This window comes from Mytilus edulis, chromosome 2 (genome assembly GCF_963676685.1).
Source record: "Mytilus edulis chromosome 2, xbMytEdul2.2, whole genome shotgun sequence".
In the NCBI taxonomy this organism is placed as follows: Eukaryota; Metazoa; Mollusca; class Bivalvia; order Mytilida; family Mytilidae; genus Mytilus; species Mytilus edulis.
Genome location: NC_092345.1, coordinates 61,428,262 through 61,441,875, shown reverse-complemented (window position 1 = coordinate 61,441,875; position 13,614 = coordinate 61,428,262). Strand labels below are relative to the sequence as shown.

General features: G+C 31.8%; 1 protein-coding gene across 1 annotated transcript; it reads left to right on the top strand.

Moving 5' to 3' along the window:
* The first annotated feature begins 1,249 nt into the window (after positions 1 to 1,249).
* LOC139510945 (uncharacterized) lies at positions 1,250 to 13,070 on the top strand. Its single transcript, XM_071297500.1, has 4 exons — positions 1,250 to 1,397; positions 6,906 to 7,063; positions 11,425 to 11,567; positions 12,866 to 13,070. Exons 1-4 carry the CDS (start codon positions 1,250 to 1,252, stop codon positions 13,068 to 13,070), a joined length of 654 nt encoding a protein of 217 aa, XP_071153601.1.
* Positions 13,071 to 13,614: the final 544 nt, after the last annotated feature.

The window sequence follows — 13,614 nt, the reverse complement described above, 5'->3', positions numbered from 1 at the left end:
TTTAGAAGGACGTGCTTTCAACAAATAAAAACTTTTTAATCTTTTCTTGTAGACTTGATCCTTTATTCAAATGAGTTAGATTTCATACAGTGGTTTCTTAAGAAGAATAAAAGGTAGAATCTTATTTGACTTCAAATTCGTCTATATACAAGAAGATGCTCTCAATATTTTCAATTTATTAAGCCTTCTTACTGTTTTGAATCTAGCGCTACTGATGAGTCCGGTTTAGTCGGAACACATGGCTAGCGTTGTTTTTTTGCCATTGCGATACCTTCTGGTAAATTCAGTCCCTTGTTTATCGTATTCCTAATGTAGTTAGTCAGTTTAAATTTAATGAACACCAAATTACCTATCACAAAAGTGATGCAATACATTCAAGAAATCGTTTTCCTGACATCAGAATATATAAAACGTTGGGAATTATATACCCAAGGTAGAATAGCTCGGCTTATTGTAAGAAAATCGATGAATAATTCTGACAGTCATAGTATTAAAGTCATCTTTGAAGTTGTATTCTTCCAGCGCAATTGACTAATCTTTGCAGCAATACAAAAATGCAGATTTCCTGTATTCGTTTAAAGCTATAGCATTACACAACGTATATCATAATTACTAAATATCTGTTGGCGGCTTTGAAATACATTTTTTATTGATTTCAATCAACAAAGTAGTATGAAATCTGTTATTTTATAAATTAAAATTAGCAGGCTTATTCACTATTTTGATATTTGTTTGTATTCATTAGCACACCGAACAAGTAAGTGCTGAGTAAATCTGTGAAATCATTTAAGATGGTCAGATGTAATTGGTTTCCTTATACGTCATCGTAAAAAACAAATTCAAGAAAAACATCATTATTTGGTTTCTTTTTTATCAATTAATGTTGATTATGAGATAAGCATTTACATAAATTGTGGTGAATGTTATTTTTTTTAAAATATCATTCAGTGGCCCACTTTATTAAAATTATTAATTCTTATGTTTTGATTAAGTCAACACTGGTTTACCGTTAGCCGATGATTGCGAATCTGTAAATCGACTACGTAGACAAATCGATGTAACAAACAAATACTGAAGACATCACAGTTATGAAGTCCAAAATCAGCACAAACGGGTGCGTCTCCAGGTTATGTGTCTCAAGCTATGGTGAACTAACATAGAACGGAAAATGTTTTCTTAAAGCAGTTGAATAGACTTTATACTCCCTACAAATGTAAAAGATTACTCGTAAAGAATTTCATTTTATAAAATGGCAGAAAGCCACTATTTAAAAGTTCTGAATAAAGAACAAAAGAGTTACAGAAATGATTTAAAAAGGATGGATAGAAAGCGAAGTGGCAGTCGAAAAGACAAGAATCTTGAAATGGGTGAATGTAAACAAGACTCACAAAACCGATGTATGTTAACCAGGATCTTGAAATGGATGAATGTAAACCAGACTCTCAAAACCGCTGTATATAAAGTAGTTTTGAAACCGATGAATTTAAACCAGAATTTCAAAACCGATGAATTCAAACCTGAATTTCAAAACCGATCAATGTAAACTAGATTCTAAAAACCGATGTATAGAAACCCGATTCTCAGAACAATTTTATGTAAACGTGAAAACGATGAATTTAAACCAGATTATCAGGATCGATTTATGACAACATGAATATTTAAACCGATGACTACAAACCAGAATCACAACCGATAATGTGAACAAAAAACTGAAAACAAATGTATCTATAAATGTAAACCAGAATCGAAGAACCGATGATTTGTAAACCAGAATGAATCTTTAACTGATATATGTAATCCAGAATCCTAAATCAGATGCATGAAAACCAGAATATAAAAACTGAATCTGAAAAAAACAATTATTGTTAAACTGCAAATCAAAACTAATGAATGTAAACTAGAATCTTCAAACCGTTGATTGTTAACAAGGATATCAAATCAATGAATGTAAACTAAAATCTTTAAACCGATGAATGTTAACATGAATATTAAATCCTGATTCCATATTTCAACATTAATGTGTGCAAACCAAAATGAATCGAAAGCCGATGTATATAAACCAGAATTTTAAAACCGATGCATGAATCCAGAATCTCAAAAACTAAATTAGAAGCTTAATACCAATGAATGCCAACTGTAATTTTCAAATGAATGAATTTTAGCCATAATTGTAAAATCAAAATCGTAAAAAAAAACTATGCATGAAAACTAGAATCTGAAAATGGATGATTCAAAACGGGTGAATGTAACCACGAATCTCTAAACAAATGTTTATTAAACAGATTCTCAAACTACTATTTATGTTAAAAAGAGATTCATGATAACAGTTACTATCAAATTAGTATGTGCACCAGAATACAATCAGACTCTTGGTATATGATCAATAAAATGAATTGATAAGTGACAATTTATAATTAAACTATTTTCAGAATCAAACGAATGCTTTTCATGTTTGTGCTTGGGAACAAGGAGTATCTCTGTGACATTTCAGCATCCGAGCATTGTCAAAGTCCTTAACGAAGAATTTCCCTTTCTGAAATAATGTAGACTGTAAATGTATTTCCATTCACGATATTAAGGAACATTTCCAATTTAATGATTTTAAAACATTATAATTGTACAAAACCAATGCATGTTATCTTTTGTCAATCTCCTATCGGTGGAAAGAAATAAAGACGAAGGGCTAACTTTTAACAACATTTTCTCTTATTACATCGTTTTCAGTACAAAGTTAAAACTAGACCAATTGTAATAGAACTGCCTATTGGTTAAATATATTTCGGCACGCTATCGATGATGAATTTGTCAAAAAGTAAAATCATTAAAAAAAAACTGAATTCCGACGATGATCTGAAATGGTAAAAGATTTCAAAATCGTGATTAATATTATGTTACCGATATGAAGCTTAACATCATAGTTTATATATTGCTCCATGGGTTTTCCGTATATAAATAAAATAGAAAATATTGAGCAATTTGGATAAACTGAAAAAAAATATTTGTCTTACTTGATGATTTGCATTAATTTAGAAATCTATTTTCTTTCAGTTTGCCAACAAGTACTTTGCATTGATTTTATACTCAATTTAGAAACACAGAATGTTTCGTCTGCAGACATAAAACAAGTATGAGATTATAACGCAGTTGCCTAAAGTTGAGGATTTTCGGATGCTAAAAGATTATTAAATTTAAAAGCAAATTTAAATACATTTTGGATAGATTGAAAATATTAAATTCCTTCTTGATTTTTTTCAAGATAGCATTTACTATCAAACTAGTTTATGCACTGAAATACAGACAGACTCTAGCTACATCATCAATTCAATGAATTAGTGACAATTTATATTAAGACTATTTTCAAAATCAGACAAATTCATTTCATGTTTGCGCTTGGGAACAAGGAATATGACATTTTATCACCGGAGCATTGTCGAAGTTCTTGAAGAAAAATTTCTGAAATAATGTCGACTGTAAATGTATTTCAATTCAGAGGATGATAGTAAGAGAGATTTCTAATTTCATAATTGTACACAGCCTCTGCGTGTCAATCTCATGTCGGTGGTAATAAATCAAGACGAGGTTCATGCAAAAGTCTTTTTTTTTGTTGCACTTCAGTGTTTCTGTTGTTTCTGTTGTTTTTCTTTTATAGTTATAGTTGATGTATTTCCCTCGAATTTAGTTTGTAACCATAATTTGTTCCTCTCAATCGATTTTTTACTTTCGAACAGCGGTATCCTTCATTTGACAATCTTTTCTATTATTATATCGTTTTCAGTACGAAATTAAATCCAGACACTGTTCTATAATTGTTATAGAAACATCCTATTAGTTAAATATATTTATCGGCGCGCTACCGACGAATTTGTCAAAAAGTAAAACCACTGAACTCCAAGGAAAATTCAAAACAGGAAGTCCCATTACAAATGAATAAATAAGAATATTGTAACCTTTATACCCTGTTAACATTCATGATTTTTGTTATTGTTTGCATCGATTGGTTGTTGTCTCATTGACGTATAATCCACATTTTCGAATATTCATGTTATATATGTACTAATTTTGTTTTTGATGAAACACAACGATACAATGAATGTGGAACCCCTCTGGTTTGTAGATATATAACTAGTGTCAGTTCATATAAACTTTTTTTCGTGCATTATCAGGAAGTACTTTCGTCAAATCAAGGAGCGTGTATTACAGTGATTGTGTCCTGTTGGTCATGATTTTGTTATGTTGCTCTCCCAATCGATTGTTTTAGTGCTATACAGCATACAACAATGTATGAGGTATTGTATTCACGTCAAACTCGCAATATTTAAAATTAGAAAGTTAAAAATCAACGCATTTTGTTTTATCTATTAAGAGCTATAAAACGTTTTAGAACAATACATTGTACGACTAGTTTACAATTCTTCATGAAAATTACAATATCATGAATAACGACTAGTGATATACATTTTATAAATAAAAACAGAAGGAGACGTGCTGGTTACTGCAGGAAGTTAACTGCATTGCAACATTATGACAAAATAACAAAAGGACGTTAAGAAGATAATAAAAAATTCCGCAACAATAAACATATATCATCTATACAACATGTTAAAAGCTCTTATTCTCCAGAGAAATTAAACAGAAAAAAATCAAAAATCATTATTTTTAAACTGAAGAATCTTTGTGCTGGGTTTTATACCCGGGACAAAAGAAAAACCACGACCTCTGTTCTTTTACCGTCTCTACATGGGAAAAGATGTAATGCAAACTTCACAAGACTATATATATATATTTCACAGCAATGGCATTTTCAAAGTTCTTCAATATAATATATCATAGCATAATATGGCTACTTACTAGTGATTTTAGATTCTACCAATATAATAGCTTATTTATAAACAAATAACAAAATATTGAGTGCCTCAAAATAACCAAAACAACCAATTTTGACAGATTATGGCACATTTTGAGTATTGATTCCATAAATTGATAAAAGAAAATAGTTAACATAACCCAAAATACTGCGGAAAGTAAAGCTTATTCATTTTGGTTAGCGCCGGAATTCGATAATTTTTTTTACAAAATCTTTAGTTCAATCTGACGTCAACAACTCAAATTAAGTTAAATTATAAAACTATGCAAGTATTTAAAATCTTTAAATTCGTTATTTCTACCAAAATTGCGTATAAATAGTCTTTTAAACAACTTGGGTCGATAACAAGATATAAAGATAATTGAACTCATTTTCAATATGCAGTTGTATTGATATTAGAAGAACCGTTGGTAAAGAAGACAGGCTAGCTTTGCTTAAAAATGCTAAATTTTATTTTGAATAATCCAGATCATATGAGCCAGTCCATGTGAAAAGGTACAAAAACGAAAAATTTACAAAATTCTAAAAAGTGTGCATAATTATTGGTAGTAGACTTGTGATTTATAAAACACATTTACTTTCCCTCATATCATCAAGCTGTGAGCTACACGCACCTGCGAGTGTTGATACCCCCCCCCCCCCCCCATTTAGTTTTATCAAGATTTTTAGTGAATTATTTCATATATTTCAATCATTTTCAAAGTACAGTTTAAATGGCTTGATATGCCAATTGATAATGTTAACCCCGGTAGCAGTGGGGATAAGGCGCCCGCTTACGATGCGAATATCAATGCAATCAAACCGGGCAACGGTTCGAATCCCGTGCAACTAAGGTTGATTTATTTAATATTAAATAACTTAACTTAAATTTAAATTTCAATTTCTAAAACACAAGATGTCATAGTTTTTGTATTTCCCTCATGTTTTAATGTTGTCTTACTTTCTTTAAACCTGTAGAACTGACGGAAATCCTTGACTTTTGTCTCTGAAATGTCATACATTTTTATAGTTTCTGGTCGGTATAGCATTAGTCCGGGGAACAAATGATTTTTCACTTGCTCAAATACCAAAAAGTCAGATATTTCTACGTCTTTTTTCTGTTTTAGTTGACAAATTCGGGATAGAATTGACAATCTTATGAATGTTTACATTAATGTATTTTTTTTTCCGGATAAAATCGTTTTTCAAAAATACTATAACAAACGTTGATAACGTGTCCTGTAAAGTTTACCAAAAGGACTTTTGTACCTTTTCGCATGGACTGGCTCATATGTTCTTGTTGTGGAATTTTATCCTTTTATCTTAGTTCTAGTTTCTAAGACATCTCATAAAGCTTAGATTTCGATTGTTGAAAAAGTCTTGAATCAGATTTGCCAAATAAAGGCAACAAAAGTATAAATTAAAATCCCAAAAATACTGAACTTCAAGGAAAATTTAAAAAGGAGAGTCCCTAGTCAAATACAAATCCAAAGGTGATACAGAATTGAAAAAAGAACATTAATTAGATATACAAAATTACTGTATTTAGTACTAAATATAAGATAAACCGATGTAAACGTTTATTTCTGAAACGCTTGTCATCCTGTGCATATCCAATGTTTTATCTATTTAATGATATGAATGATGAGAAGATGCTGCGATACGTAACCAGTCTTACGGTGACCTATAGTTGTTAATTTCTGTGTCATTTGGTGTTTTGTTGAGAGTTGTTTTAATGGCAATCATACCACATCTTCTTTATATTTGTCGTTTTTTTTCCCGATTGAATTGTTTCAAATTATGTCTAGTTTGGATCTAATAAAGTAACCATATGGTGTTGGATTCGGTTATTGTTTAGGGTGGTCTATGCCAAAATAGAAGTGTAGCAGAATATTTTTCATTTTAGCATACTATTAAATATACTTCTGCTTTTATAAAAAAAAAAACAACACGTCAACATGTTAACCAATGGGTTCCTCACGTGTTCCTATAGTTGTTAATACCCTCGTCCTATGGTCTTTTGAAGATAGTTGTGTTAATATTTTCATACTCTTCTCGATAGGTGACACTGTACACACAGTTTTAAAGATGATTAAAGAATGTGGATATGAAGTATTTGATGTATGGAATCTAAAGCATGTATACTGTGGATCAGCAGGCAACACTGAAATATATCGTCATGATTATATAGATAATATTGACCTTACATGTGTCTCTTATGTAAGTAGAATTATATGTTTGCTTATTTGCTTGTTCTGTTGTGAAAAGTAATGCATTCTTTTGACAAAAGGTTTTAATTTGTGACATCAAATTCATAGAGTGTTTTTATTTCTTTTTCTAATTATCATTATGCCCCAGTCGCAGTAAAAGGTGCAGTAATTGTTACCTTTGTTCGTGAACGTCCCGAAATCGGATTCCATTCTTTCACTCTTTTTAGATTGTCTCAATTAAATGTTATGAAACTTTAACAGAATGCTTTTAACCACAAAACACAGATGAAAGTTTGAATTAAGGTTATACCGTTCTTGAGTTATATTCCTTTGAAACGTTATATGCAAGCAGGTGCTTCCTCTGTGTCCCATAGACACATTCTCTATCTAAACAAAATAATGTACTAGAAAGAAACATGAGACATTAAAGATACATGTAGATATGTGTGAATTTACCAGACTCAGTACAACAACCTCACGGTGATTAATGTATGTAGCGAAATGAAACAATCAATGTTTGAGATGATATCAAATAACTATTCTCATAAAGAATGAAAAAACTGATATTTCAAATTTAAGTTGATGTTAAATATTTGTTTATATCTAAATTAATAGTTATCAAAGGTACCAGGATTATAATTTAGTACGCCAGACGCGCGTTTCGTCTACATAAGACTATTCAGTGACGCTCATATCAAAATATCTATAAAGTCAAACAAATACAAAGATGAAGAGCATTGAGGATCCAAAATTCCAAAAAGTTGTGCCAAATACGGGTAAGGTAATTTAAGCCTTAATTTTTCAAAAAATTCTTAGTTTTGTAAACAGGAAATTTTTTAAAATGACCACATTATTGATATTCATGTCAACACCGAAATACTGACAACTTAATTACTAATTAAGTTTTTATTTAAATATTCAAAAGTGACGCATAACGCAACCGAAATGTACATAATCTGTTAATTAACATTAGCTTAAACCACAGTTCTGTTGCTCAGGAAAAACAACATATCATTTTGTTGACACACAATTCAATCGATATGTTTTATATTACCTCTTGAATGAGCAATCTGTAAGAATTTCAATTCTAATTACATAAGTATTGGTATCGGAAAGATTGGATTTTTTAATTGCTAAGACGAGATCAAAAGGATCTAACAGGATGAAATTTGTAGCTTACTCAACACCCCTAGTATAAATATTTGCCTAGTCAACGAATGCGAAAACATTAAAGCTGGAAGATTACTTTTTTTAAAGTGCATAATGATAATGTATTTTCAAAGAAACACGACTTAAGAAAGTTCTTGCCTGTAAGAGAAATGTTTAGGTATGCTATTGCGAGAACAACCTGTAAATTCAAAAGTACGACGCGTTTTCCTGCAAGTTCGAATTCGTTCGTTTTACAGTATCGATTATCAAGTTTGACAAATTGACCAATTAATGTAACGTGAAACAAATGACACAAACAGAAAATATTTTTGTATCATCTAATGTTTTGTCATCAAGAGAATAGGATGTGGATGTAATTTATTTAATATTGTTTTCGAGATGACGGATGATTTTCAAATTCTTGTCTAGTCTCAATTCAAAATTTGAACATGATTACCTATTGTAGAAACATATGTGTATATGTGCAAAATGTGACGCTTTGATTGAAATAAAAACTTCGACTCAGACATAAAAAACATAAACACCCCTCCTTTTGAAGTTGAATTGTTGTTTCCTAAAGAATGCATCGGATTAAATATGTTTGTTATCGCTCAATCCTCCCCTACCGGGGACAAGGGTGTAACATCACAACAACAAATACAAACTATAAAAATCATTTGAAAAAGGCTTAACTTATTATATGGATATAAAGCAGAAAGACATCAAACAAATACCCATACCAGGCGTTGCAGAGTATATATACCTCCCTCATCCCTAACATAAAAAAGTCACTAGTAAGACAATAGTTAACTCTAAGATCTGAGAGAACTCGATGTCACTTACAGCTTTTTCAAAGCCAACAACAACTTATTAAAAAAAACATGTATCTAGGACTAAAATATAAATCAATACACATCCACAATCAGGAAAGTGCATAAGTTTATAACAGTAATTGTTTTGAACGTATCGATAATAAAGGCGAGTAAACACAAAAGCGTCTTCAATGTTTCGTATGCTTTACCAGAGTCTAAGATTTACAAAGAGACGTCGGCAAGTGACGACGTTGCGGGCCTATTGTTACGTAAATGGCGGTAAAACGTAATTCAAATAAAAGAGTATACAATACTAAACTGAAATTATAACTAATTCACAACATTCTGGGGGACGCAAAATGCAATTACTGTTCATGTATTGTTCATAAAAAGGGTATTGAAAACACTTTTAACAATTAAAGTTCATATTTATAATGGCACCAGTTTCACAATTGGTCTCGTGGTAATCAGTCCATTTGATGTTCGAAGTTTGACTGCTCTAACTACTCCATCATTTCCGGTGATCAAATCTTCTATAACTGCTAGTTTTCACATCATTCTCGGTGAATTGTCCATGATTTGTACGACGGAACCGATTTTCACATGTGCGCTTTGGTCTCCGGCGACGCGATGAAATTCTCTTAATCCGGTGAGGTATTCCATTCTCCATCGTTTTGCAAAGTGTTCAATAAAGTTACTTTATGGTTGTAACGTTTGTTTGCTTCTGTAAAATCAAAATGTGAATAATGGATCTCTGAATCAGAATTATTCCCTTGCGATGATCTTCTTCCCTGCAGTAGATGTGACGGTGTTAGCGGCTCTGGATCTCGGATGTCGGACGACACAAATGTAATCGGACGATCGTTGATTACACGTTCAATTTCTATCAAAGTTGTTCGTAATACGTCAGAATTTGCTTGAGATTTCCCGAGCACTTTTTTCAATGTCGTTTTCGTAATTCCAACTAGTCTCTCCCACCATCCACCGTACCACGTTGCTGCTTTCGGAATAAATTTCCAATTACTCTGAATATTCATTTCCTTTGGAATATCATGTGAAGCGGAAACAAAAGTTGGTGCATTGTCGGAATACACAGTACTGGGAATTACTCTCCTACTAACGAATCGTCTCAATGCTAATTTGAATTATTCGATTGTCATATCTGTAACAAGTTCTAGGTGTACGGCACTAATACAAGCGCATGTAAATTGGCAAATATACGATTTCGTAACAATTCCATTATCTTTAACGAATAGTGGTCCAGCGAAATCAACACCAGTTGTCGTAAATGGAATCATATCGGTGACTCTATCCTTTGGTAGCGGAGGCGAAATTTGCTGTGGAAATGCTTTTCCGGTCACTTTTCGGCACTTTACACATTTCTGAACGATGTGGTTAACGCATTGTCTAATGGAAGGTATCCAATATGATTGGCGGATTTGCGTAATTGTCTGTCCAGAACCAGAATGCAACATCTGCAGGTGCGCGTTCAATATAATTAAGTCCGTAAATTGATTTTTCTTCGGTAGTAACACTGGAAACTCCGCGGAGTCGTCTAACTGTGAATTGTGTATGCGCCCGGTGCATCTAATGACACCTTCTGTATCTATGAACAAGCGCAATTGTCTTACTAACGGTAGATTCTTGTCATGTGACGGGTTTGCGAGTTGCCTCTTTTCACTACTGAATTTTACATTTTGAATATCTGTAATCCATGTACGAGTTGCGCGGTCGATTTGATCTTTACATATATTGACAAATTTAAACACGTAGCATGTATCTCGTAGTAACTTCAATGACGAGAATCTTGATATATCGATTATTTTCGAAATTCTATTTAATACACACGGTTTTATCTTTTCGCTGTCATCTGTTGTCGTTAACAAAAGAGTCTCTTGTTTAACTTGTGGGGTCTATGTAGGCCAACTGTTCTGTTCGGATATTCATGACGACAATGGGATAATTTACTGATAACGAAATCAGTATTTATTTATATCATTAAAAGTAATGTTCAAATATACCTTTTAGGATATATTTTTTTTCAAGGATTGATTAGTTTAACTGGATCGTATCTAAATTTATGGGCTCAGTTAACAACATAACCATTAAACTTAAGGTTGATATTTTCGGAATCCGTTTGAAACAAGTTTTCTACAGGAACAGGAAAACAAGAATTCAGTACAGGTGTTAAGTAATTTGTTATATCGAGATCCCCAACTTAAGGGTGTTGTCTAATTGATGTATACCTATGCTTAACAATTCGAAATATTTTGTGTTAACTTTTTTTTTTATATGAACCAATTACATATTAAACCAGTTAAGTGTAAAGTCTATTTTGTCTGTTTCATTTTTCAGCTTAACTTGATTAAATCTATATCAAATTTGTAATATCACCCATTGAACATTTCAGCTGGAAATGAGATTTGAGACAGACAAACTTACCCTGAGATATGACAATCCCATCACTGATAGGATAGAAAGCATTCTAAGCCGTAAACCGGACAGTAGTTCTCCTGGCAGGACTCCATCACCTACGGATCATTTTATGACAAAGTAAGAATTATAACTTTTAGTATGTAAAGGTTCTATTACTTTAAATGGCAAAGTTTTAAGAACAGGAAATAGTATTGGTTAAAAATAAAACTTTTACTTTATGAAAATTGATACAGTTTATTATTGTATGTCATTTATGTTTTCAATCGAATTGATCTTTTTAAAAAACACAAACCAAACTAAGTTATGTTCCCGTGATCGTGTTTGGAACGCGATCGTGTGTATAAATAATAAAATAAAAAAATGTGGTATGATTGCCAATGAAACAACTGTCCACAAGAGACCAACTGGCATAGAAGGAACTTGGCACAATATAACAACATTTTAACGTTCAATATCGTTTGAAGTACCTATCCTCTATAAACCTCTCTAGATTTTAACAGATTTGAGATAGTCTATCATCATAAGTATCCTATACTCTGAATACATTATATATACTATATACATATATTAACTGAGAGGAGAATAAAAAATAATCCCCCCTGAATTCCTGAGAAATGCAACTTTTAAACAATACTATTCCATTCAGCGTGTATTTCTGGAAATTAACTGTTATATTGCTGCAGTTTGTCACATTTTGAAATAAATTTAATTTGAGTCATATACCTAGCTGTTAATTCAATGAATTTTGTCTATTCACAATAATGCACAGAAAAAAAATTATGATATACATACACATAACTTTCTATTCATACAGAGTTATACAAGAAATTCATTCTACATGTACATGGAACGTTCTGATATAGAATGCCCTGAGATGACAAAATGGGAAACAATTAAAACGTAAAAGCAACAACAAACAATAAACTAAGAACAAATATGATATTCAGCAACAAACGACAACCACTAAATTACAGGCTACTGACTGGGGACAGGCATGCAACGAATGTGACAGTTTTTCATATGTCTGTCAGCTCTCAATCTTTCCTTAAGATAAGATAATGATGTGGTAGTACAATATTTGAAAAATAGTAAAAATCAGATGGAAATGTCTTATCTCATCAGAAAGGCAAGAAGCGTAAAGACAATATACACCAGTACTGACCTAAGATATAAAGTACCCGCAAACATTGACCAATAAATAAATCATGTTCTCCCAGAATAACTACATCTTTAATGTTATATATTCTGTATGGTTCGTATACGTATTGATAATATCTGCATTATGTTATAAAGGGTTGTAAATGTTTTTGTATTCAAATATGTAGTAGAACAATGTATCAAATTGCCCATCGTCCATAAAGATAATGGAAGAATATAACTGGATATGTTAATTTTTTTCATCAAATTTGTTTTAGCACAAATAACAGATATGAGTTTCTATGGTTAGATAGCTCTAATAGTACTCTATATGCTGGTATATACCATAGCACTGAGGCCGGTAAAGCGCCGCAGTATGTGTACAATGTGGCTTCAAGTTCACCATACACCGGTAGGTCTGTAAGAATCCACACACGCTCACACACATACACTCACTCGCACAATAATGCAGAGGACAATTAACATACAAGATTAATTTAGATAATATTCAATATGAATAAAACACTTATCAAGCACCAAATAGAATGTTCACTTATTAAAAAGAACAGAATATCAACATTGAAAAGTAAAACAAATAAACCAAAAGGAATAACAATTGTGTTTCTGATCAACAAATTCATTCTTATGCAGGTAAAACCATGATTCACATATATTTTCTATCTATAAAAATCAGAGAGACCAAGAAAAATCGTCAAAGTTGTGAAGAAAATATGTCTTTGTTCAGCATAAAGGATGTATAAAAGGCAATTTTTACACTGGACTTTTAAAACGTCGTCTATGTATGCCAAATTTCAATGGTAATAGATGTCGGTCATTTAAAAACGTATCAACCGTATCATATACGTTGACGTATACGCACTGCAGAAAAACCAAAAGTATTTTGTGATACCGAGCTAAAGACTATTATACGTTTTCCCTCTGTCCCTTAGGTATCTTTCGTCCCTCTTTTCCAACAATTAAGTCAACTGCACAATTAAATACTAGCACTAGAAATTAATCAGTTGCC

Excerpts from the sequence above, each read along its gene's own strand:
- LOC139510945 (XM_071297500.1), top strand. The coding sequence starts at position 1,250 with ATGGCAGAAAGCCACTATTTAAAAGTTCTGAATAAAGAACAAAAGAGT. Across the intron at positions 7,064-11,424 it reads ACCTTACATGTGTCTCTTAT|CTGGAAATGAGATTTGAGAC; the intron begins GTAAGTAGAATT and ends TGAACATTTCAG. Across the intron at positions 11,568-12,865 it reads ACGGATCATTTTATGACAAA|CACAAATAACAGATATGAGT; the intron begins GTAAGAATTATA and ends AATTTGTTTTAG.